The 26,076-nt window shown below is 41.7% G+C and overlaps 2 protein-coding genes across 3 annotated transcripts; one reads left to right on the forward strand and one right to left on the reverse strand.

Annotated features, from left to right (window-relative positions):
- Positions 1 to 18,353, forward strand: SLC25A32 (solute carrier family 25 member 32). Of its 2 annotated transcripts, XM_075141303.1 has the most exons (8): positions 11 to 234; positions 3,343 to 3,493; positions 4,575 to 4,660; positions 5,737 to 5,897; positions 12,432 to 12,545; positions 13,115 to 13,260; positions 14,917 to 15,054; positions 15,268 to 18,353. In XM_075141303.1, exons 1-7 carry the CDS (start codon positions 60 to 62, stop codon positions 15,050 to 15,052), a joined length of 969 nt encoding a protein of 322 aa, XP_074997404.1. In that variant the 5' UTR covers positions 11 to 59; the 3' UTR covers positions 15,053 to 15,054; positions 15,268 to 18,353. The 2 variants fall into 2 exon arrangements, with proteins under 2 accessions (XP_074997403.1, XP_074997404.1); XM_075141302.1 differs by having other exon boundaries at positions 1 to 234; positions 14,917 to 18,353.
- On the reverse strand, positions 18,348 to 25,285 carry CTHRC1 (collagen triple helix repeat containing 1). Its single transcript, XM_075141305.1, has 5 exons — positions 25,137 to 25,285; positions 24,924 to 25,101; positions 21,505 to 21,726; positions 20,019 to 20,235; positions 18,348 to 18,792 (listed from the first exon to the last, which is right to left on the reverse strand). Exons 1-5 carry the CDS (start codon positions 25,283 to 25,285, stop codon positions 18,650 to 18,652), a joined length of 909 nt encoding a protein of 302 aa, XP_074997406.1. The 3' UTR covers positions 18,348 to 18,649.
- Positions 25,286 to 26,076: the final 791 nt, after the last annotated feature.

Genomic DNA, 26,076 nt, shown 5'->3' on the forward strand with positions numbered 1-26,076 from the left:
AGGGAGGGAGCGTCGCCCCGCCCCGCCCCGCCCCTGCCCGCGCGCCGCTGCCGTTGGCGATGAGCGCCCAGGGGCCCGCGTGCGCCGCGGGGGAGCCGGCGGCGGCGGCGGCGCCGCCCGTGCGGTCCCTGTTCCGCCACGTGCAGCTGGAGAACCTGGCGGCGGGGCTGAGCGGCGGCGTCGTCTCCACCCTGGTGCTCCACCCGCTGGACCTGGTCAAGATCCGCTTCGCAGGTGAGGCCGTACCGGCCGCCCCCCACCCTGCGCCGGGGAGGTTGCGGGCCCTGCGCGGCAAGGCCGCGGTGCTCCAGGCGGGGGCCGCCGTAGCTCCCGGAGGCCGGGGTTGGGGCTGCCCCCGTGGGGCCGGGGCGCCTTCTGAGGCGGGGGGCGTGCCGTCAGGGAAAGCCCCCGAGCCCGGCTCCCCGCAGCGCCTGCCGCTGGGGGCTACGAAGACAGACCGTGCTTTGTGCTGAGAACGTACGCATCTCTCTGAGCTCGCCGTTTCAAGCCAGCGACCTACCGGCCTTTTTTTGAGGGAGAGTACAGCCAAATGAGCCTGCGCATTTTTCCCAAGCACGTGTGCGGCTACATGACAGTAGGCAGGGTAGCCCCACGGCTTGGAATAAACAGGCTGTTGGCCGAAAGGGACGGTCTCCGGTTCCTTTCCCCCCTATACCAAAGCTTAATCTTCCTGTCGTTTCTAGGGACTCTAAAATGTGCTGTGTGCCTCAGGCTGTTTTCAGGCAGATTAGAGAGCTCTCTTTCATGACCACCAGTGCCGTAGGACACAGCAAGCTTGCCTGTTTTTAACAGGCGGATTGTCTCAAGCCAACGTTCAAAGTTCACCTCTGTGCCAAAGACTTTCAACACTCAAAGCGTAACAATAGTTTTGTAATAATCTTGGTTGTTAATAGTAGTGGTATTGTTTTGCAGAAAACTCTAACTTGTTTGTTTTTCCGCAGGGAAACCTGTCAGCTTCTCCCTATTGATTTTGCTGTTAATATGAGAAACACGTTGCCCTTTTATCGTATTCTCTTTTATAGCGGTTGAAACATTTTGCTGCATCTTTGGTTTGTTATCTTCAATGGACACATGGGTGTTTTAAGATCTCAAAAAAATAGTGAGCTATCACAGAGAAGTTTTACAAAATTTGAAGCATTACATTTCCAAACAGGCTTTTTGCAAAGTTGGATTTAAACACTTTCTTGCATATCCTAGTGTGGGCACATCCTGAGCTGTATTATGAAGAGCGTAGCTAGCAGAAGTGCTCCTTTCTCTCTATTTCACATTTGTAAGACTACGTCTGAAGTACTGTGTCTAGTTTGGGGCTCACCGGTACAAGGAAGACATTGACATACTGGTGTGATTCCAGTGGAGACCACCAGACTGGTGAAGGGGCTGGAGCACATGATATAGGAGGACAGGCTGACGGAACAGGATTAGTTCGGTCTCATGAAGAGAAGGCTGAGGGGAGATGTTATGGCAGTCTATGACTATGTGATTTGAGGACACTGAGAAGTGAAGCCAGTTTCTTGGAGGTGAATAGTTGTAGGGCAAGAGGGAACAGGCACAAGCAGGAACATGGAAAATTCCTCTTATTTATTAGGAAAAAGGATTTTTACTGTGAGAGTGGTCAGATACTGGAAGAGGTTACCTAGAGAGGCTGTAATCTCTTCAGCCTTGGAAATGTTCAGCAACCGATTGGACATGTCCCTGAGTAACCTGATCTAATAAGATCTGTTTTGAGCAGGGGATTGGATTAGGTGACCTCTGGAGGTCACTTACTTTCACATGCTTGTTTGGGTTGAAAATAACGATTTCTATGTTTTGTCTTCAACCAGGAGATAAGAGCTGATATCAGAAATCAGTGTTGTGAAGATTCTTGGCAGCATCATTGACAGGCAGACTTACATTCATATCTCTGATTTCCCACGTTGTTTAATGTGTTTATAAACGCAATCTAATGGCAGCATGGTAAAAAAATTTCAGAAAGGTCTTTGGGAAAGGTCTAGCAGTGCTCATTCAGGAGGGAGAAAAGAAGCATTTAATTTGTGTTCTAGTTTTGAGTGATTGTCAGGGTGTTGAGGCCTTGTCAGAAAAAGCATTTCGTCTTTAGTCCTGAAGTCTGTCACAATGTACAATACTGTACACAAAGTTCAAAGGAGAATGAATAATAAATGTGGCACCAAACAGAAAACCTCTGAAATTCGTGATTACCAGGATTAATCTCAATGGGGACACAAAAACTATGCTAACTGTAAAACTTTGAGATTAATTTTCAGTAAAGTTGCAATCTAGCCTTATGTCTATATTAAGAGTTTACCCCCTACTCAGATAAGGTCTCCTTAGATCAGATTGCTCAGAGTCTTGTCTGCTAGAGTTTTGAGTAGCTCCAAAGATGCCTCTTCAGGCAACTTGTTCCAGTATTTGACCATTCTGATGCAGAAAAAGTTCTTGTCAGAATTCCTTCTGTTCCAGCTTGTGTCTGTTACTTCTTGTCATCTCACCATGCACTGTATCACACGTCATCAGTAATCAACTTACTCGCTTGCTGTTACGGCAGGAGCAATAATAGTTACCACTGTAAGTTGTGTGAAAGTCTGTGTTCTAAGTGAAATCTGTCAAACAAAAACTTACATGGTTTTTGTCTTTTTGACAGTGATATTTTCTGAATATTTGGGCAACCAGCTATTTGGTTATTGGATGGGAGAAGTGTGTGTATTTGGTGTTCAATGAGAATGGAAGGAGAACACAGGAATTTTTGATGGAAATAACCTTTGAGTGTTCTGGTAAAAGCTGACTTTGGAATCCATAAGACATGACCCATTGAAAATATTCAGATCTTTACAGAACATTTTAAAGAGGAAGATTGAATTTAAGAGTTGTTATTCGGGGCTTGTCTAAACTCCTTATAGAAATGTGTTGTCAAAGACCCCACACGTATCACTTGAAATATGATGCGAAATTGCTGGGGTGCTAAAAAGAAGAGACAAAAAACTTCAATTCAAAGCTACTGCTCACCAAAAATGCACAGCAGTGCATTTATTTAGCCTTGTCAGGTTGACGGGAACTTTCTTCTTGCACAGCTTAAAAGTTCTTTTTCTCTTTTTTTGTTTATTTTTCTTTTTTTTTTTTTTAAGTTCTTTAACTTTAGACTTACGAAGCTGTAAATCTCAACTCTTTCATGCTTTTAAAAGAATACCTTTAAAATACAGCTGATCGGTTAGGTTTCACGTTCATTTGCAGCTTGCTTTGGAGCCTGTGCATTTCTGTAGTGGCTTTTACACAGCTGAACTTCATGCTTCCTGAAATGTTTTTCAGTATAATTTCTTTCTTTCATAGTAAGTGATGGATTGGAGCTGAGGCCAAAATACAATGGGATTCTCCACTGTATGACCACTGTCTGGAAGCATGAAGGACTACGAGGCTTATATCAAGGCGTAACTCCAAACATGTTGGGAGCGGGGGCTTCCTGGGGACTTTACTTTTTCTTGTAAGTAGAACTGTAAAATGTGTCATATCCTGTGCAGTGTAATGTTCAGATATACACTGCATCTTCTTTGGGGGTATAAAAATGTGCTAAGTGGCTTATAAACTTGTGATTCTTTCAGTAAGTCCAGGTCTGTTACCCTTTATTATGGTTTGCTGTTTTAGAATTTAAGCAATTTGAACCAGAGACCTGTTACTTTGTCAAATACAGTGCATTCCCTTGATGCTGTGAAAATACTAAGGAACTTGAGAGATGGTAACACCATTCATGAAGAATCCTCTAAAAGTGCCAATACACTGTGCTTAAAACATCACGAAAAAGAAGTACCTAAACTGATGTGTTAAAAATTAGAGAACATGATAAAGTGTTCTACTAAAGCTAAATGTTTAACTGATTTTTAATAATTTTAGTGACAGTCAGTTCTTTCATTGTTTTTGTGAGTTGATGGGCTTTGCTTATAAAGCCTGTTTTTTAATACTCAATCTTTTCTACTTTATTAGCTGTGTAACTGTGACCTGATTTACTGCTGATCCCTATTAATTGAAACACTTTAGGGAATAGTTAGTTGGAATGCCTATGCAAACCTCACTTGTCAGTTGGCTAGACTCTGTTATTGTTGTACCTCAGTCCTCAAGCTTTGCTATAGGTTCCTGTTGACGGTTCAGTTCCTGTTGACAGTCCACAAAGACTGGAAACTGGATCAAGAGAAGAAAAGCTCACTATATTTCTGAGCTAGAAGATGGATACTGTCACTGTTGCTCTCGATAAAAAGGAGGCTATCTAATTGGTTTCTTTTAGAAGTTAATTCTTGAGATCCAATAGCTGTTTCAAGATGCAGTCCCATTGATACTGACAGTAATACTTTATCAATTTAAATATGTAGTAGTTCACTTTAAAGAGCTAACTTCTCAGAGATCAATTAATCAACTAAACAAAGATAGTTTGCTTAGATATCTGTTTTCAAAGGCTGTGTACCACCTAATGTTTTCCATGATCTTGAGTGAGGTGTTTTGTTGTTTTGGGTTTTTTTTTAGTGTTGTAGCTTTGTTTTCACCTTTATCAAAATATATTTTACATTTTCCAGTTACAATGCCATCAAAGCGTACAAAAAGGAAGGGAAGCTGGAAAGTCTCAGTGCAACCGAACACCTAGTGTCAGCTGCAGAGGCTGGTGAGTTTAAATGCAAAGATGATTAATATTTGCTTCTAGCCTTTCCATATGTTGCTCCCTGCCTTTGTGTGTCAGTGCTGCTTTTTCTTACAGATGGCAAGTGTAAGTGTTTGAGTCCAAATGCAATCATTTATTGTCTGTAAATGAATTAGTGATGTCTAAGATGAATAGGTGGATCACTGTGGTCTTTTCAGTTTTGCTCAGAAATAGCAATTGTCAAAATACCTTTTGACCTTGTTTTCATTGTGTAAAAGCATTTTCATATTTAGTACTATGTTGAGTCCCAAAATATAACTATACAAATCTGCTGCTATCAGCTTGTTAACTCGTTAAATGTTTAACAATAAGATCTGGAAAAGAGAAGGCCTGTTGAAGTTAATAGAATAAGTGAATTGGTCATTGGTCTTTGAAAATCTTTATGTATGGTCCAAGTTTTCTTCGAAACTAAAGATCTGAAGTAAAAATACAACTCCTATCAGCAAGACTTTTAATATGTTTTTTCTAACATGTATTCTATACATGCTTCTGGAGCATTCATTTAATGTTGAAATATAAGGCATATTGTTTGATGTGAAAAATAGTAATGGGTTATTTTACAACTGTATTTTCAATAACCTATAAAGCTATAACAGGTTACTTCTATTAACCTGTCAATATGATTAAGCAAATTTCTTATGACTGAGGTGTCCATTAAATTTTGAACAATTGTATACCCGAAAAATAGCTGAGATAATCAGGAGTACGTTAAGAAATTACTTATGTTTCCTGTCTACTACAGATTACACTACTGACTGTGGAAAGGTGAGGCAAAAAAGGGGATGTACTAGGAATATGCAAAAAGCCATATGCTCTACAGAAGTACCCCCAGCAGGAGTAGGTTGGACTTGATTGTGAGCCTTGAAGGCAGAGAGAGGGAACAATGGTGGGCATAAACTTCTCCTGTTTTAAGTAATATGAGTACTCTTGTAGGATAAGTAGTTTTGTCGTTATAGAAGCCTGTGTTACACTGGACTGAACAAACTGGGACAAGCTTTGGAGTTGGCATAACGATCAGTCTAACTTCCATCTGTTCTCAGGAGCCATGACTCTCTGTATTACAAACCCAATATGGGTAACGAAGACACGGCTGGTGCTACAATATAACGCTGGTGTTGATCCATCAAAGCGGCAATACAGAGGAATGTTTGATGCTCTTATAAAGATATACAAGACAGAGGGCATACGTGGCTTATATAAGGTAATAAAATTTAAGAAAAATTCCAGGATTGGCTGGCACCACTCAGTAGCATGGTGAGACTTGGAAATACTCATCTACAAAAAAAATGCAAGTCATTTTTTGTATTAGCTCACTTACTTTTATTCTGTGAGTCTTCTTTCCCACTGAAGAACTGCAGCAAAATGGCTTAATCAGAAGAAAAACTATGATACTGTTGAAATGTAGGAAATCACTGAAGACTAGAATGACTAAGCCATCTTCTATTGGGTGATAATGCTGAAATGAGAGTAAACTACAAGCTGCTTTTTAATTTTTTGGAGTCTTCCTATAATTAGAATTTTGATAAGGAGGCCAGCAATAGCGTAATCTATCTTGCTGCTAGTGGTTTCTTCCATTTCATCCCTTATCTCTGTCTTTCTGACATGTTGTGGAACATAACATATGTCTAAAGTAGTTGCTAATTTTTTCTTCCACAATGGACGGTTTCACAACTGTTCATTTGTCCTCTAGTTATTGAGGTCTGTAATCTGTCATCTCTAGATCCATAAAATTTGCAGACTTCTAAATATTGTCTACCTATGTGTGGGTTTTTTATTCCCTCTAATTTAGGGAAACAGATGGCAACTGAATTTGGACTTTTTGCCTCCTCCTTCCTTTAGGCCATTAGATCAAGATGCATTCATCAGTGCCTGGAAGGTGTGAAGAAACCTATTTTAGTTCAGTCTGGCATTTCTCCTGCAAGTAATGCTACAGAACAAGAACACTATCTCTTAGGAATTGTCCTGATTACTGAGCATTAACTTCTTTTATTTGCAGTGAAAAATACAATCCTTCCTATACTGAAAGCCTAGTATGCCACATACAGATGAATGTGAAATTCTGACACCAGGAACAAGGCACCTTACTTATTTCTAAAATGAAATTGTCAGCATTTCTGATTTGCCTGCCTGCATGTCTGCTCTGTTCCATGTAGAAAAGTTCTAATTTCTTGCATCTGTTAGGGTTTAAGATGTCCTTCCACTGAATTACTTTTCAGATTATTCGTGCATGTAGCATGTGTTGCCTTTGGCACTAGACACTTCTTTGTTAGTGTTAATCTGCAAGTAGGGAACTAAACCAGGTACTTCCTTTGAAAGAGCAAATTACTTGCTTAAATCTGCAAAGAAGGTGACCTAGATAGATCCTGAATGACCTACATAACTGTGCACACTGAGCAACTTTCATTTGACGTCAGGATTCTCTCAACCTTATCTATACTGGGGAAAAAGGCACCTCTTCAGGTGGCTCTTTGACTTGTCCTTACTTTAGCCTTCCTCCATTTTCTGTTTTTGGGGGAGTTTTCGTTTTTTCTCTTTCTTGCTTTATTTGAAATTTCACGGCTGAAGTTATGTTAATTGTCCTGAGTTGCAGGAGGTGTAGTGCGCACAAATGTCGTCTTTTTCCTCATAATCTTAATTTCAGATAGAGTTCCTTACAGCAAATAAGGGGATCTCGGAGAATACCACCACAAGTTGGAGATAAAATTTGGAAGTTTCTTTTTGACTAATTTGAGATTAGTCTTCTAAAGAATGGTATTTCTGTCCAAGCAATTCCATATCTTGCTCTCTATTGCACGAGATGCTGTTACTGGTCTGATCAATTCCTTTCAGTCCTTTGGGGTACAAGGCTAGTAATGTCAGGGTGCATCAATCTTTCTAGCAGGGATCAAAGCTGTCTTTATTAGCTCTGTTGGGTATTGTTCGATCATTAAACTATAGTTTATCTGAAGCTGGATTCCTCAATAACTTGTTCTTGAACTTGGCCTGGTTTTGAAAAGACAGGAGTCTTTCCTTCACTGATTATCCCAGTAATCATCTAGTCAGTGATCTTCCCCACCCTCCATCCATTAGACTTTGCCCTTTGGCCTCCGACCTCCAGATGACTGGGGACAGAGCTGCTCTGCTGCACACCAGGCTGAGGAAGAAAACAGCTTGTGGTTATGTAATTTGAACATGCCTATAGATTTGTTGGAGATCTGAGCTCTAAAAATTACTTTGCCATGAAGTTGAATGTCATACAACCATCTCCATGTTAAGAGCGCTGTACGGTTCTTTTCAAGCGTAAGGCAAGAGAGACCAAACATTGTAGAATAATTATAAGATTGTAGGAGTTGGCACTTTCAGGAAAACATAAAATATCTCTTGGGAAACGGTTAGATGTCTAGTCTAGAGTGACTGACTACTAAAACATCAATCAAGAATGCAACTAACGTTCTTCCTGGCCTCCATGCTTCTGTATGTGCATTTTCAGTTTCGTTCTCTTTTCAGCGATGATGTAGAAGCAGCAATTAGAAATAGAGCAATGCTTAATAGATAACAGTAAAATAAACAGGAAGTGCAGAAAATGTAAGGAGATTAAAAGAAAATACAGAGTCATCAAGACTGAGAATAATAATGCAGTATGCTAACAACAACAACAAAAATATCCTAGCAGTAATCCTAGTGTGCTAGTTACCAAGTGAAATAGATATATTGGACACTTCTGTATTGTCATTTCACCTTTGGTAGGCAAGATTCTCCACTCTGAGGATAAAGTATTTTTTCCAGTCCATTAATGTCTAAGGCACTTAGCTCTTTTTATTTTGCTATGCTTTTGCTTATGCTATTTTCCTTCTTGCAAATGTGAAGCTTGTAAGCTAAGCGACTTTCTATGTCTTTGTACTTGTATATAGCAAAATCCACTGAGATTTGGCCATCTTGATTTTAACTTTAGTCCCAGGTTCTACAGATAGGCAGAAGCGTAAGTAACTTTCACATAAAAGGTGGTATTGTTTTTCACCATGAAGGAATCAAGGTGCCTGGGGAAATAATGGCATACTTCCACTGTCTTTCTGCATAAGTTGTCAGAGCTGGGCACTCTGATACTGCTGGTCTTTGGCACACTGAGAACCCAAATGAAGACAACACTAAACAGATTACAAGGGGAATCTGCTGCATTCTTTCGAAACATATAGCAGAGGCTACTCTGGCATGAGCGCTCTCAGATACTTCAGGCAGTGATGCGAGTACCGCATCACCAAATGAACCTTGTTCCCTACTTTACTAAGAAGCATAGGCTTTCCACTATATACATTTGCCTGTGTTCCTTTTCATTGTGATGGGCAATCTTTGAAACACTAACCAACAGGACATTTTTCTCTTGTCCTGGATCTTTGACACTTACAGCTGTTTAAGCCAACTTTAAAATACAATTTTTTTCCCACTGTCTACTGTTCAGAATTATATGCTTTAACATTTAAATTTCTAATTATATATTTAATTCTGTCTATTCTGTCTATTGTTCTAATTCTCCAAAAGAGAATTCAAACAGGACTTCTTTGAGCAACCATTGATCCTGTCAAGCCCTCATGGCAAAAGTCTTCTAAAGATATGTTTTGAATATTAAAGTAAAAAATAACAAGAAGTACATAAAGTGAAATGTTTTTAAAGTTGATATTCACAGTCATATTATAGATGAAAAATAAATAACAACTTCTATCAAATTTTGTGGCAAGAAAGATTTTTGTGTAAAATTGTAAGAATAAGAAAATAGAATAGGAATATCTTTCAAAAACTTCCTCAGCCAAGATATTTCCTTACTGTGAAGAAATCAGTTTTGCTTTGAAACATTTTTCCATAAGAACATACTGTTTTGTATGATAAACAGAAGCCTGGGTCAGCTTTTATTTTACTGAGGCGCATTGGCCGACAGTTGCCTCACTCCCTTTTTGCATTTTTTAATATTGGCCCAACATTAAAAGACCTTCAGTCTTTGGAAGCTTTCCCCATCAGCACAAGACTTAGAGTGTGCTGGTAATCATTTAGCAAGTACCATCAGTAGATGATTTAGGACTCTTGGGTGCAAGTTATCCAAATCTTCTGGCTTAAATTTAAGAGTTTAGCACTCTTAAATGTTGTTTAACATTCTTCTTTTGTTGGTGGGGAAAATATTACCTCATTCTCTTATGATATAAACACATCATTCTAATTTTTTCCAAGTAGAGAGCAGTTACTTTCTCGGTCTTGTAACGGTTTTACTGTCTGATCATGGGCAAATGTTTGTGAAGATTTTCCCTGCTATCACTATACGTAAATTTCATAATGTTCCTTGTTCTGCTGACCCAGATAATTTTTTCTTTGATATTTTCGAAAATTTTGCTTTTCTCTGTTCCTCCTCTTCTGTTTTTATAACAGTGGTTAATTTTTTTCTCTGATCCTGGAAAGGAAAACCAAAGTTGTCCTTTTCCCTCTGTTGTGGCCCTTTGGCTTCAAACTTCACAAAATTCTATGATTATGCTCACAGTTGACGAAATATAGATGTTTGCTTGTACTCGTTTGGGGAAGTATTTTTTCTGAGACTTTAGCTAGCCCTTAATGCATTTTGACAGTTCATGGTCACTGATGATTAGTTCATGACCATTATTTTCTACTGTGAGGAGAAATTCATCCTCATTTGTCAAAGACATCCTAAAAATCACTTCCTGAATGGCTGTAATATTGCAAACTTAAGAAATCTATAGCATGCAGAGAGCTAATCTCTGAAGTGGTAGAAGCTCTGTGCAATTTTATGCCTGCTGTTGTTATAGGTTTTTTTTTTTTCTACAAGTTAGGAGTATATGAAGTAATATATCATTTTGTCCTGTTACATTATTCCAGTGGACTCCTGGACTCCACTACCAGGATCCCTTCTCTTTTTCTCCTCCTTCTCCAGGCTCTTAGTAGTATATTGATAAGTCTTTATTCAACGTTCTGGCCTTCAGATTTAGTCTAATACAGAGTTTTGTGTCTGGACATGTCTTTTAATTCCTCTGTCTTCCTGAATGGGATCATGGGAAATAAGATAAACTGTTTGATAGCAGTATTTTGGGGGAAATTTTGGTTCTTTGAGTCCTTTTACCCACATTTTGATCACTTACTCCATTGTAATTGTCCCTTTGCAACAGTTTTCGGCAAGCTTTTGGCTCCCTTAAGTAATTTCTGGCCAAGATGATTAATTCCCCATTTATTTGTATTTTTCCAGTGTAAGTGACCAACTCTTCAAAAAGAGAATTAGTGCTTCTCGGAACCCATGCAGCTGTCAGCTCATTTTCAACTGAGCTAGTCCTGCTCCTGAAGGAACACCTGCCTTCTCTTTCTTGTAGAGAGACTTCAGGAAATACCTGTTTTCCCCCTTCATTTCAACTTTTTGAACGAAAAGGTTTTTGTATATTTTCATATTATACTCTTACTGTCCATTACTGCCTCTTACAAATGGGGAACATTTCCCAGACTGTTTTGTTTACACCTTTGGTCACCTCTGCTGGGCTGCCTTCGGATGTGCTCTGAGCAGGATGAGGAATGCACTCAAACTGATCTGAATCTGAGATTTATTTTTTTAATGTAAATCATCCATAAGTCCTTGTATGAGTTAGCTTTCCATCTGTGCCCTTCAACTTTCCACTGTGCAAGTGTGTGTGTGTGAAAAACATTGAGATGCTGGAGCGTGTCCAAAGAAGGGCAATGAAGCTGGTGAAGGGCCTGGAGCACAAGTCTTATGAGGGGCGGCTGAGGGAACTGGGGTTGTTTAGCCTGGAGAAAAGGAGGCTCAGGGGAGACCTTATTGCTTTCTACAACTACCTCAAGGGAGGTTGTAGCGAGGTGGGTGCTGGTCTCCTCTCCCAAGTAACAAGCAATAGGACAAGAGGAAATGGCCTCAAGTTGTGTCAGGGGAGGTTTAGATTGGATATTAGGAAAAATTGCTTCACCAAAAGGGTTATTAAGCATTGGAAGAGGCTGCCCAGGGAAGTGGTTGAGTCACTGTCCCTGGAGGTATTTAAAAGACGTGTAGATGTTGTGCTTAGGGACATGGTTTAGTGGTGGACTTGGCAGTGTTAGGTTTACGGTTGGACTCGACGATCTTAAGGGTCTTTTCCAACCTAAATGATTCTATGATTCTATATATACGCACATTTTCTGTATAGAAATGTACATACATCTCATATATACACATTTATATATACACACACACATGCACACACTTACATGCCTAACTCCAGGACTTGATCACAAGAATTTTTTTGTACCTCTACTCCTGATGGCCCTCCTTACTGAGACGCCAGCTTCTGTCATTGCCTTACCAGTCTCAGGTGGGAACTAAAGAGCTTAGTGCCAGTCCCTGGAAAGGGGCAGGCACTGTGCAGCACATTTGCAGCTTGATTTGTATTCTTACAATCCTGATCCATGTTACCAGCTTTTTAAGACCTGTGCTTGTGTTCTATGAGGTGGAGTCCCTAGGCCACTTGTTTTATCTTGCTCACTCATTAGGTTCCTTTAGCCTGTATGTCTTGTGGAGAAATGTAACATTTATTAAACTTTTGTGTGATGCCTGCCATTAAGAATACAAACCCGGAATCGGCTTTGAATCATACTGCACAGTGACAGTTGTGCCATCACAATTCGTAAAGTAATGGAGGACATACGTATGTATGTAAGCTGAGCTCTGCCCAGTTGTATAGTTTTTGTGCATTGCTGTTTAACCTTGTTTTATTCCTTTTTTTAGGGATTTGTGCCTGGTCTGTTTGGAACTTCACATGGAGCACTTCAGTTCATGGCATATGAGGATTTGAAACTGAGATACAACAAGTATAGAAACAGAGTATCAGATACAAAATTGGTACGATTCTTGAGAATAAATATGTGTTGTGGCATGTGAATAAGCGGAAATTTATTTCATTTGTCTACGTCGTAGGACAGCCAAATGTACAAAGTATTGATACATTAATTGGAATGTAGAATATATAGAAGGAAATCATACTTTTTCACTTTTTAGGAACAAGCAACTGGTTAGTGCTGTTTTCCTGTAGGGAAATCAACTTCTTATTTTGGCAAGTGTTTTGAGAATTTTAGAGGGAGGAGTGGTTTTTTGTCTTACTTTGTGGAACCATAGGTGGTAGTCTTAAACACTTACATGGAAAACTGGTCAGGTGCAAGTTGGGCAAGGGTAGTTACTTTTGGAAGAAGTGTTTCACTTGATAGGAATGAGAGGGTGCAACACACATTTTACAATTAATTGCTTGTAGCACTGTATATAGTAAATGTTGCCATTTTTCTAAATGTGTGTATTGTAAGGGGGAAAATCTAGAGTATTGTTTAGTTCAACATTTTAAAATCAAATAAGATTTTGGTAAATTGGCTAATTTAAACCGTACTTAAGGCAAGCCTGGTAATTTTTGTTGCTTTTAGAACACTGTGGAATACATAACAATGGCAGCTGTATCCAAAATATTCGCTGTGTCAGCAACATATCCCTATCAAGTTGTGCGAGCTCGTCTTCAAGATCAGCATAATACATATTCTGGTGTGTTTGATGTGATCCGCAGGACATGGAGGTAGGCATGCAGAATTAAAAGCTTATGTCTTGGAAAGTGAGTCTTACAGAATCAGAACTATGTTTACTGGCTTCCATGCTGATTTGGAGCTCAGAGCAAACAAAATGTTAGCTGTACAAAGTCATTTTGTGCGAGATGCCACTAACAGCCATAATCTAAGGACAAAGGAGGAGATAGGAGAGGGTCAATGCTAGCCTGCAGGCTTCTGTTGTTTATTCTGTCTCCCTTCTCTCTTCCCCAGCAAATTCCACTTACAGTTAAAAAATAACTGAGTTGGCTGTTTTGGGGCTCTTAAACAATGAAGTCTCACTTGAACTGTTTTAGATTATCACATACGACAGGAGTGTTGTGCTGCTGGGAGTTGTGGCTAATCCAAATTCCTGGCAGGAGGAAGTGAGCTAGCCAGAGCTGTTTGTACCGATGTTCCTGGGTTACTCTGGGGCCTGACTGCATTTGTAGTCTAGTCCCAGCTTCCCGTAGGACCTTTAGAGAACTGTTACCTCACACCTATGCATATCTTCTCACAAACCCTCTTCCCTCAGCTCCACAGGGCACGTGAGAGTTTCTACACAGAACTCTAGTTACTAAGGTTGGCCACCTTCGCAGCATGCAATCAATATTAATCTTGCTTTGGACAGTGTTTCTGGGTTGCAGCATATTGCTAGAGAGACGTGAATGGAGCCAGCTAACTCCTGGGGTATTAAGAGGTGCCACCTGAATGAGTGAATGGGGCTGTGTTGTTCAGGACCACCCCTGGCTCAGACTCAGTAAAACCATATTGACTGAAGCCAGTTCTAGCGAAAATAGCTCTGATGTCTCAGCACTGTCCCCTTCAGTGCTGCAGTCTATACGAAGGCTTATTAGTTCCGATAAAATGTGAATGTATACAGCCATTCTGGGGCCACTATTGTACTCATTATGAAACAAATGCAACCTAGAGCCCTAGGGAGGGTAGTGCAAACCACACCCAAGCACTTTCCAGGATCTGTGTTAACTGTACTCATTGCTCCAGGTGTCCTAGGCCTCTATGATGCTGGAAAATAGGGAGCTGAGATTAAAAGTCTTTGAAACTTTTTATCAGCCCTAACATGAATATTCTGATTCAAATTGGGAGAGGTTAGATTATCATTTATTGGCCAGGGGAATCAAAATTCTGGAGGAGGTGATTTAATTCTCTGAAAATAAATGCTGACTTTCCTTAGTTAGGTTGACCTTCAGCTCACTTGTTACATGACCCAAAACCACTAAGCCTTTCAGCCCTGATGGCTTCAGTGAGATTAAATATGTAAATGCTTTTTGGAACAGGCTGCAGAAATTTTAAGTTATTTTAACCAGTTCTTGTGGCATGAAGGAAGATAGTAAATTGCCTCCTACTTAGACAGTAGAAAAAAAAAACCACAAAAAACCACCCAAACCCTAGGCTAAATAACCGACCTACGGAATATTATTGTATGTTCGGAAGAGAAAATGACGGGTTAAGATTTGATATATTATGGCTCTTTAAACACTACAGGAAGAAATTATTTTGAAATTGTTATTCCTAACCTGAAGTACCTCTCTTAGTGAGAGCGCGAGAAGAAAAATGCCGGGCTTTGTTTTATGTCTGATTTCTATTAAAAGACATTAATTAAAACTAAATTTTCTGTGTCTTTAAAGGAAAGAAGGAATTCATGGATTTTACAAAGGAATTATCCCCAATGTGATCAGAGTGACTCCTGCCTGCTGTATTACCTTTGTCGTTTATGAAAACGTGTCTGGTTTTTTACTTGGTTTTAGAAAGGAAAATAATTAAAGGTATGAGCTTGTGTTCATAAGGAATCTATCCTTTATTTTTTATATTTATGATCTGGGAGAGATTTAGTTCAGCAGTCTTTTTTGACACTGTGAATTGATCTAGTATTTTGAGGAAAGAACCTGGAGGTAGTAAAACCCTGCCAACATCTCTTCTGCTGAATGTTCCTGCGTTGCTGCCTTCCTTTCTGAATCAGCTGTGTCTGCTTATAACAGATGTCTCTGCAACTGTGAAATAATAGCACTGTGACTGGGTGAAGGCAGCTGTGCAGCAATTCAGTTCATCCTGACCTGCCTGGAATAACGGACTAATCTATTTTGACAAGTCTCAAGATAACAGTTGGCCAGATTCTACCCCTACTGAAGTGGAAAACTTCATATAAAAGCAACCCTGGGGTCTGTCAAAACTTTCTTAAATGTTTATGAGAGTCTCATGAAGAATGTATGTATGTAGTTATTTACAGCAATGTCTTCTGAATCCACCTCTGTGTTATTTGTCGGATTTTAGGATATGGATTGCTCCAAATTCCATTGCTCATCCAACACAAAAATGCTGTCTCAGTGGGGTGCAGTTTGGAAACTCAAATTGTTTTGTAAAACAGCTGTCCATTCTTGGGTTTGAATAATTGCCAGTCTGATGAAACCCAGTTCTTGTCTCATACCAGGACAGACTTGCATTGTGGTTTTTGGCTTGCTTTTAGCACCAGACCAAAGTGTATGTTGTGTGCATTGCTGGCCACTTACTTAATTCATTTTCTCTCTCTTCCCTGCCTGCCCCCTCTTTCTCTCAATAATGTCTCCATTATTGATACATCTGACCAAATATTACTAAGTAAATGCATATTTGAAAGTAGGCTTATGTTTTAAAAATGAGGTTTTTTTCTAGTAATCCCATAGTTATGCAGTTTTCAAACCACTGTAATAACATACGACCATGCTTATTTTCAATACTATTCTCAGGAAAAAAAGAAAATCCATAAGTAGTCTAAAAAATATTGTGCACAGGACTTTCTTTAAAAAAATCAAAACAATCCATTAATGTCTTCTGATTTGGTCTAAGGAAAGGACTCTAAGAATATATTGATTGCTAACATAGTGATAAACTAAATTACAGTACATCTCAGTAAATTTGTGTAATAATGATGTTTATTTGCATGCCAATAATTGCTGTCAAGGATATGTACTTTTTGAAGATCTGGGTTTGTTCTTTTTTTTTAGTTCTTCTTTAAGAAAATACATTGCTGGCCATAACATCTGCCTTCTGCTCTTAGTAAGAAGGTACTAAGAAGTATCTAGAAAGTATCACTTAACTAAGGAGGAGATAAGTTAGCAAAGATTATTCAACAGGTAGGGGGAAATAAAGTTTCGTAAGAAGCGGAGAATACTGTCCAGCAAAACCCCTGAATAATCACTTAGAGAAGTTTCCTGTTTAACAGAAGACTAACCTAAAGCAAAAATAAGGCTTTTTTATAAAAATTTAACATATTAGGGAATTGGTTTCAATTTTAAGTTAAAATCTGGAAGACTACAGAAACTGCTCAATATTTTGAATCTTAATTCAGCAATCCATTTGCTTGTTTCTGTTGATACTATTTCCACATACCACATCTTGTGTATACTTAACTTTATTAATAATTTACACTTTCTCCACCACGATCTCATCCCCTCTACTGATACAGCTGATAATCTCATCTGAAAAGGGCATGTGGCCATTGTGGCTGACTTTGGTTTTTATTATGAAAGTTTCCATGTGTATTTAGCTGAAGATCAAATTTACTGGAAGTTTACCATGCAAATTACTGTATAGATACCTAACAGCTACTAACTACTTCTGTTTTTGGAGGGTGTTTACTTGGTTTTGTGTTTTTTCTAGTACACAGAATGAATTTAATGGAACACTGAGTTAACTCTGCCGCCCAGGGTCCAAAAAATATTGTGAAGACATATGAATAAATCCTAAGAAAGGAATAAAAGTTGTGCACTTACTACCCTGGATTAGTGTGCTCTAGGCCCAGAACAGCTTACTCGTGCTCCATGATAAATGCAAAGACAGGCTACAAGCATGTACACAATTGGTTACTGTATGTTAACTGACATTCTGTAAATTCACACCATAGCTTAGCTCACAGTAACTTGTTTGTGTTCAGATACCTTAAAACCCATCGTCCAAGCCAATGAAAACAGTACAGTTCTTCAGAGACAAAATACCAGCTGTATAATTTGCTGGCTTGCAGCAATATCATGCATAAGCTTGCAGTTGGGAAAGCCTGAATGTTCTCCTAGCTGCAGGTATGTTCCTCTAGCATTCTTAACAAAAGCTGCAGACAAGAGCTACCGGTTTGAGAGATGCCTGAGGAAAATCTTACAACCTGTTCAGAAAAAAAAGCTGAGATTTAATCCTAAATAGCTGAAATAAATTCCTTCTCTTAGACTTAATGTTTTTTCCTTTTAATTTCTGGGAAGAGTGTAGATTTCTGCATGTTGTACGTGCATGCTTTTTCTTGGGTTTTTTATTTCATTAATGTAAAATTGATTTTGTAAGATAAACACGACTATTGTTTCCCTTCAGAATCTGTACAATTTTTAAAAATATTTGAGTACATCACTTGTTGCATTTGAAAGAAAATACTTAAAACACTGAACATGCTGTGCTGGCATGATTAGTGTTGTCACTTGTCCAGTCTGGAGGCTGCAGTCAAATAGCTGTCACATCATTCTTCACTCATCAGTATGCATTTTGAAAGCCAAGGCATTTCAACCTGCCCGATTTCTGTATCTTCCAAACGATTTAATATATCTAGCTTTTAATTAACACCAAAGTGATTGTATATATCTGAAAGGCTAAATCCAGGAGAATTTTTTGTTGGCGCAAAGAAATTAAGTTTTGTAACTGTAATATTGTTTAGTATCTGCATGCTAATAGTGGAGACCAATAATAGATAGTTTATACTGAAATCCAGTCTATCAAGAAGCAAAAGAGGGAAGGAGAGCTTAGATAGTCTATTTTTACTTAGTTATTCAGAACAAGGTATTTAACGCTTACCGCATCATCTAGGTCACAGTTAAGTCACCAGGAGTTTGTTGAGAGACTTAAGACTGTAAGAGCAGAGCATCCTGTTCTGTAGTCAGGTTTACAGGAGTAGATGCTACATATGTTTTGTGAAGGCTAAAGCCAAGACCTGAGTTTACTTTCTTAGAACTTTCTATAAAGTCTTCTAAAAAAACTGTGTATCATAACACAATGTAAAATGCCTTAAACAGTTTGATGATCAATAAAATAGCCTGGATCTTTTTTTGTAAAAGGTCTTATTTATTTGATACAAAAAGTTACAGTTAATTCGTAAAATGGTGGTGGTATATTTTCATACGTCAAACAAGGAATTAAAAAAGTTAATGAACTTGGGCTTGGTATTTATATTCAAAAATGATTATTATAAAAAGCCTCTGCAATGTGCAAAAAAGGGCTACACAAAGACTACAGATGCAAGAGTTTGGTGCCTTTCAGTCAAATATTTGCATCCAACTCTACAGAAATAAATTCTGAAGAAAATTGTACAAAATAAAAAAAAAGGGAGAGATTATAAAAAGGGAGGGAAAGTTATTTTGGCAGTTCTTCAATGATGATTCGGGAGACTGAATTCCATCCAGTAGAAGCATCTCCCCGTGGATAATCTGAGCAAGTCCCGACCCAGATGGCAATATCCACCAAGCCGGCATTGATCCCTTCACACAGACCTTCCACTGGTTAAAGACAAAAATCGAGTTACCTCAGCAGACACAATCACTGTGTATTTCACAACTGAAGGCGGACACAAGTACTTAAGAACAGCAGTTCGTTGCAAGCTCACGCTATTTAGTTAAACCTGAATAGCATTTTTAGAAATAAAAACTATTACTTAGAGAGGCGGCAACATAGGTTACAGAGTCATGCACTGACTTTATCCATGTTGCTTCTTGACATCTGTTGCAGTACCTACAGCAGATCACAATCCACAGGATGGCTAAATGGGAGGTATACCTGCTTCTTTAAATGTCCAAATTTACAAACTCGTAGCTGGGATATCGCTTCAATCCCATCCAGCCATCTTTTTAGCAGTGATGGGCATGGGGGACGGGGACACAGCCATACCTAGCTTCCACAGCTAAGCCCTGCAAGGTGATTGCCACCCTGTAATCTTTTCCACTCCTAATTCACTGCTTCTGTACAAAGTTCCACTTCTGTTGCCCTTTTTTTTCCCACTAGCACCACTAGTTGGAGGTGGGTTAATGAAGACAGGTGGGTCCTACCCCTTGATGAAAAAAACCTATCATAGCTCTAGATGTTGGATTTCATGCAGTAGTGAAATAGTACAGGGAGGAAAATGTCAAAAGAGTATAGACTTGCTGTCAGTCCCCGTTTCCTAGTGTCACCTCCTTTTATGCTGAATGACTTCACTAATTTGCCTTTTGCTTAGCAATTGAATAATTGTTCCTAGATACTTCACTTTGGAGGTACTTTTGTGCCCGCCTGAAATTATAGCAGAAATTCCAGGAGGAACAAGTCTCATTTTATGCACAGATAATGCACAAATATCAGTATTTTAAGCCGGGATGACAGTGTCTACTTGGCAGTAAGGCTGTTTCTCCATATGCTAATACAGGACAGAATGTCTCTGTATTCATGATGTAGCAGAGATCAGTAGAACCGTCTGGATAGAAATCTCTTCCATTTCTAAACTGCAGGATGTAAGTACCATGAAAAATACCATAGTAATAAAGTACCACTTAATAAATAATTCTAATACTGTTACTATTGATAGTCAACTGTGAGACGGCAGAGTAAGAGTAACACGTGTTAGCTGGCCACTCTTCTGCCTCTTCGTCCAGTCTTTTGACTTTCTGAGGCAGACTGTACTCTCTGCATTTGGTAACTAGATTTGCTACTGGCTTCTACTCCATCTCTGTTCATGCGGTCTTGGCATACATACCTGAAGAAGTTCGGTGTATATTAATAGTAGAATTCAGCTCCGGGCTTCCTTGATCTAAATATATTATGGCTTCAATAGGAAGTGGCCCAGCACATTCTGCTCCGTTAAAAGTAAAGTACCAGCGCTGACAACAGGCATTTTTGCATTTTAGCCGAAGCGATCCACTGAAGAGAACGCGGAGAGCACTGTTTGAGCGCATCTTTGTAAATGTACATTCCTAAGAGGAGACAAAAATGATTTGGTAGCAACCTCTGGTTTTGAACCTGTTTATTTTCTATATACTTACACTTAGGAAGTATATTTATATTCAGGAATATATTAGGAATGTATTTATATTTATTTCAGAATGTTTTGGCTATTCTCTAGTCCCTTCCCTCTGGAGTAGAGCCTGGCAAATACCATACGGTGCAAAGATGCACATCAGAAACAGCACCTCATGGATGGTAATGGAGAAGGGGGATTATGGAAATTCTTAACTTTATTTAGATAGTACCTGCTGTTAAGTTGGTAACCTAGTTACCTTCTGGGGTTTATGTAAAGGGATATGAGCTGTCTGAAAGCTGCACTCAAGTCCTTACATGAGAGGACAGTACAATTTCTGTCTGTTAGCAGAAATCCTGGATTTAACAATTATCACAAGATTTGTGAGAGGCTTAAACCCTGATAAAAGCTCCACAACTGAAAAAGAAACATTTTCAGGTTTTTAAGAGGTTGTTATTCTGTCTTCAAAATGCTGGATATCATGGTGGGGCGGGCGGAGGGGAAGCTAGGGACAGTTCTGCAAGTACAAGGCAGTGAGAAATGTCTACTCAAAAAAGTTGATTCTCACTCTAGCCACAGCAATAGCAGTTAAGTTACTCCAACCAATCTGGGCATTGCTTTGTAGCTGGGATTGAGCTGGGATTTCTTCCGCTCTTCTAGGCTTGTACCATTGTGTTTGAAAGTTTTATACCCAGGGCTGCAGTGGAGGTCAGACTTGGGTTAATTTGGATAACACTTGGTAATTCTGCTCCTGAACAATGCTGATCCTTTCTGCAGTAGCATGCTGCAACTGAGTTTCAGTGAACAACCATTTTGAAGCAGGAGTATAAAGACAGGTACAATTAACAGATTAAAGACGTACATCTCTCCTGTTCCTTATGATTGAAATGGTAAAAACCTTGCCCTATTTTTGGGCAAGCTGGAGCTACTTTTTTGGTAGTGTGACTTTCAGCCTTACAGTTACAAATCTGGTCTCTAAATGTACTCTTACATCAGCCACATCATTCTTTTGAAGCACTATTAATTACAGAACTGAAATGGGCACATAGCTGTGAAACACAGCTGAGATAAATCTGAAGTAGCTAATCCTTTGAGAAGTTCACCCTTACATGTAGAAAAAGGCTCCAGTAGGAGATCTGTACGACTGTTGCTACCCAGCTCATAGAGGCAGGTCTAGAGCTGCTGTGGCTGGTGAAGTGCAGCACCCTAGGCAAAGCTAACTTACTGCTATCTTCCCAAGATCGATGCCATAATTAAGTGCACTCCAGGAACACTGCTTGAAGTTGGGCGTCCAGGACTCCTCGATGCTCTCGCGCATGCACTCGCCCTTCTCCCCCTTCAGCCCGTCCCGTCCTGGGATCCCAGGTGTCCCGGGGATCCCGTTGGCTCCTGGGTTTCCATCCCGTCCAGGAACGCCACTGGGGCCTTGCAAGCACATGCCGTTGTACTGAAACACAGAACAGATCTTGCTGCTTCCGTCCATTAACTCCGAGGCTAACCAAGTTAAACACAAACAAACAACAACAACAAAACACAACCCCCCCCTGCTGTGACACAAGCTAATGGGCTATTTCTAGATCACCAAGAAAATGGTTCCATAGAGGAAAAAAAAGAAAAAATAAAATTTCAAAGATGGGCAGTGCCAGCAGAATTTGCTGTAAATTAAGACACCAATTATTTTATGAAAAGATGCATAAATCCTAGAATTAAAATTTGGCCTAGTGCAAGGATTATAACCTGTTGAAAAACCTCAGAAGATTCAAAACATTCCAATATAGAAACAAAAAAGAGTTATATGTTAACAGTTACTTTCTCCTAACCCACCATTGCTTGTAAAACTGTCTTGGCTGATAAGCTTTCATTACTATTTTTTCCTTTTTTTTTTTAAGTAGAGAAACTTTTCCATTTCATAGGGAGCAGAGGTTAACGCCGCTTTTCTTCTGCCGCCATTCCTGCGGGACAGAATCACGTCGCGATAGTCAAGCCACGCGAGTCGGACTCCAGATAGTCAAGCACACAGCGCGTCGGTGCTGATGTGGACATGGGAAGCTGCACCCGGCAATCAACCTGAACTCAGGATCCCATCCGTAGCGGTGGGAAGGCACACACGGGAGGACGGCAGGCTAATGTCCTCCCTAACATCACAATATTAGGAAAGGTCAATTGTTGCCCTCCCAAACTGCATGTTCACACACACTGCCTTCATACCTTATGAGATTTGGTTTTGCTGTCCTTGGAGAGTAGGTTTGTGCAGCCCAGAGCTCCCTCCCCCGGCGGCACGCGCGCTGGGTGCCCGGGGGGAGCACACCCGTGCCGAGCCAGCGGAGCAGGCACGGAAACGTTGAGCAGGGGCTGGCAACCACAGGCCTTTTACTTTAAATGCTCTTTCCCACCTGGTGACTGAGTGGTTGCTCCAGTCTTCATACAAATCCTCACAGATGATAACTATATTCTGCTCTTCCCCTTTCTCACACCTATTTCTCTTCATCGTTTTAAACCACCTAATCCCCACTTGTTTCAGAAAGAAAAGATCATGCAACTATTCCCCCTCCTGCAAGCCATGCCACTATCTGCACCGCAGGAGCTGTAAACTACAGCCCCTGCCCTCTCTCCTGCGTCAGCTTGGTGAACTTTCTTCTTCTGGAGTTGTTCCTTTTCCTGTGCTTTGGTGCAAAAACCAGCATGGGCAACACAGGCTCAGCTGGAGCCACGCTATAAGTAAAATCCGTGACTATGAGTTCTAGTAAGAGGTAAGATGAGAGTTGGACTAATGGATGCTGGCATTCCCTTACTACCTTCACCAAAGAAAACACTGTTGGCAGTGGAAATAGTGGGATGTTATAATCAAGAAGGCCACATGTAAAAGTTAGCTGGAGAGAAGGCTGCTTGGCAAAGCACACACGGACTTAAGGACGACGAGAATGATGCAAAGACATTTCTGTTTCACACAGCACTGGTTATCTGCTTTTGCTGCTATTTTCCCGTTGGACTCTATTTGAAGCAGTGACTGGCTCTGGCTTTACATGTGGTTACTCACCACAGAAATCCTGAGGACGTGGAACCCGCCGCGGCTCAGACCTGCGGCCCCCCCAGCCCCCGGGGCGGCGGCAGCACCACGAGGCGGCAGGGCTGCCCCAGAAGAGGAGCTGCCACCGCTGCCCGCCTATAGCCGCACTGCTTTCTTCCAGAGAGCAGCTTAAGCCATTGCACACCCAAAAAAATTGATGAGCGAAAGAATTATCTGAGCTTTGGGCTCCGCTCCAACTAAATTCATCTACGCTTGCCAAATCAAGTCTTTTTTCATGCTTTCTTAAGCTGGAAAAGCATAAAACATCTTTTAAAGTGAAAATGTCCACTGAAGGCAGGATCCCCTCCCGGGCATGCCTGCATTCTGCCCTGGAAGGGCTTTAGCTGAAGCAGTCTGTACAACCAGGCTGTGGCTGACTCAGCTGCCATCTCTTTACCTGCGCTTTGCTGCCCACTGTACTGCACCTGAAAGCACGAGGCAATACCAGAGAAACGCCCTGTATGAAGGACCCTAAAATACCGCTCCAACAGAAAATGTAAGCTCCTCCATGTGTGCAAACTCATGATTCTCGATGGAATTCAATTTCCACCGTAAAAGTGAATGAGTAATGAGGTAGTGTGAAAGTGAAGGAGCTTTGCCACCCGTGGTGCTTCCAGAACATCGCTTTTGGGCATCTCTGTGGAGATCATGGAAGAAATGGCCATGCCACTGATTTTCTATAGGAGGTGAACGGCAGTCCAGCAGCTCACGGAAATAGCTTCACATCTGCTTTCTACATTCCAAGGACTGGAAAATCTCCCTCCTTTCTTCTATGCCTGAGATGGGATAGTCCCAACGCATTCAGGTTTCTAGTTGCAATGGAATTGCAAACAGAGGTATGCAGCTCCAGGTGCCAAATTAATGCAACCCTGAGGAAAAGTGGATTCAGTAAGCGTGCAGATAGTTTTCACGGTATCTAATGGCTGCTAAAGAGCAGTCCTTTTATTTCTCTTTTTGTAGTTTATTATTTATTCACTAGCCTTTTAGGAACTAAACCGCATTTACTATTTGTGTTGCGAGGGCTGTAAGGTTTCAGCGTTGTCCCTGCACTCTGCAGAGGGCCGGAATCTGCTCACAGTGCAGCCTTTATTCCCGCCGCGATGCCTGCCCGCCGGCTCGGCCCCGCTCGGCCGTACGGGCACGGCTGGGAGCGGAGACCACGCCGGCTCCAACCGCGAAGCCCCCAGACTCTGACCCTGGGTAGGAAACACGAAGACACGCACCCCGCCGCCGAAAACTGGCGGTTTCTGTCAAAGCTCCTCCAACCCTTTCTCAGCATTTTCCTGATTCAGCACAACCAGGGCGTAACAAAAAAAAAATCAAGAGAGAACCCAAACGGCGCAGGGAAACAGGGCGGCGGGCCCGGCGGTGCCCGGCCCGGTGCGGCAGCGAGGTTTTTCGCAAACCGCTGTTTTTTTCGCTTTTTTCCCAATCTTTGCAATAGAAAAGCAGCCGCGCGGCTCCCCCGCACGCCCCATCGCCCCCGCACGCCGCCCCCCGCCGCCGCCGCCCCGGCCCTCCGGCCCCCGCCGCCGCCCCCGCCCCGGCCCCCCGGCCCCCGCCGCCGCCGCTCTCACCACGTCCACCACCTCCCGCGGGCGAAGCGCCTTCTGCTTCCCCTTCGGGCTCTCCGCGCCGCCGGGCGGCGGGGCCGCCGCCAGCAGCAGCGCCAGCAGCAGCAGCGGGGCGGCGGCGGCGGCCGCGGCGCGGCGCATGGTGCGGGCGGGGGGCGCGGGGATGCGCCGGGGCCGGGGCCGGGGCCGGGGCCAGGGGCCGGGGGCCGGGGCCGGGAGGCTGCAGCGCAGGGGCCCGTGTCCGCCGCTCTGGGCGGCAGCGCGGGGATCAATGAGCCTTTCAGAGCGCTGAGCCCGAGCTCCCTCCCCGGGGAGGCCGGGAATTTCCATCCTGTAACCGAGCGGGAAGGTCCAGGCAGAGCCATCCCCCCGCAGCCATTGGCACGGGGGCCGGGGGGCTCCCGCCCCCTCGGGCCAGGCCCCGCGGAGCTTTCCCGGGCGGTGCCGGCACCCCCGGCCGCGCCGTGCCGTGCCGAGTCGGGCGGCGGCAGGGCTGCGGGGTCGCGGCGCGAAAGGGTCGCCCTCCCGGCCCCCTCAGAGCACCGAGCAGCCCTCTTCCAAGTCTTCCAGCATTTGCTCGGCAGGCGGTAACACCTTTCTGATGAAACTGTTTTGCCAAGAAACCGCGTAACGCCACAGCAGGAGCCTGATGCACCGTGAGTGGAAACAGTGATTAAATAGCGGCTGGGTATAAATCACTGATTTCGCTTTAACAGAAGTACAAGATAAGGACACAAAATCTTTCTGAACAGCGGCGGAGTTTGGACTTTTATCGAGGAACTTGGTATTGCCTGACTGAACATTGTCAGGTTAATGACACAAGAAAAGTCCTCGACAACCCAGTGTAAACCATCTCATTTTGCTGTCATTTAAAGTAATATTTTACTTTTCATCATACTAGAAATGAAAGCACTATAAAATAAAGAATGCTGTATGTCCTTAAGCATTAAAAATAGAAGTAACAAATATTTGAAAGATAACTTCTGTATGCTGCAATCATCGTGGGATTTGTAGAGGTAGAGTTTCCAGAAGGGGGAGATAAGCTTCAATACATCTTTTTTCTGAAGTATTTAACAAAACCACACATTTATCCTGTAGGAGTGCATGTCACAAGACATTGAGCCATTCACGCTAGACTGCGCAGAACCAGATTTTT

This window comes from Calonectris borealis, chromosome 2 (genome assembly GCF_964195595.1).
Source record: "Calonectris borealis chromosome 2, bCalBor7.hap1.2, whole genome shotgun sequence".
NCBI classification, from domain to species: domain Eukaryota; kingdom Metazoa; phylum Chordata; class Aves; order Procellariiformes; family Procellariidae; genus Calonectris; species Calonectris borealis.

Excerpts from the sequence above, each read along its gene's own strand:
- SLC25A32 (XM_075141302.1), top strand. The coding sequence starts at position 60 with ATGAGCGCCCAGGGGCCCGCGTGCGCCGCGGGGGAGCCGGCGGCGGCG. Across the intron at positions 4,661-5,736 it reads AGTGTCAGCTGCAGAGGCTG|GAGCCATGACTCTCTGTATT; the intron begins GTGAGTTTAAAT and ends ATCTGTTCTCAG. Across the intron at positions 12,546-13,114 it reads GAGTATCAGATACAAAATTG|AACACTGTGGAATACATAAC; the intron begins GTACGATTCTTG and ends TGTTGCTTTTAG.
- CTHRC1 (XM_075141305.1), bottom strand. The coding sequence starts at position 25,285 with ATGGCTCTGCCTGGACCTTCCCGCTCGGTTACAGGATGGAAATTCCCG. Across the intron at positions 25,102-25,136 it reads GGCCCCTGCGCTGCAGCCTC|GCCCCGGCCCCGGCGCATCC; the intron begins CCGGCCCCGGCC and ends GCCCCGGCCCCG. Across the intron at positions 20,236-21,504 it reads TCGATCTTGGGAAGATAGCA|GAATGTACATTTACAAAGAT; the intron begins GTAAGTTAGCTT and ends GTCTCCTCTTAG.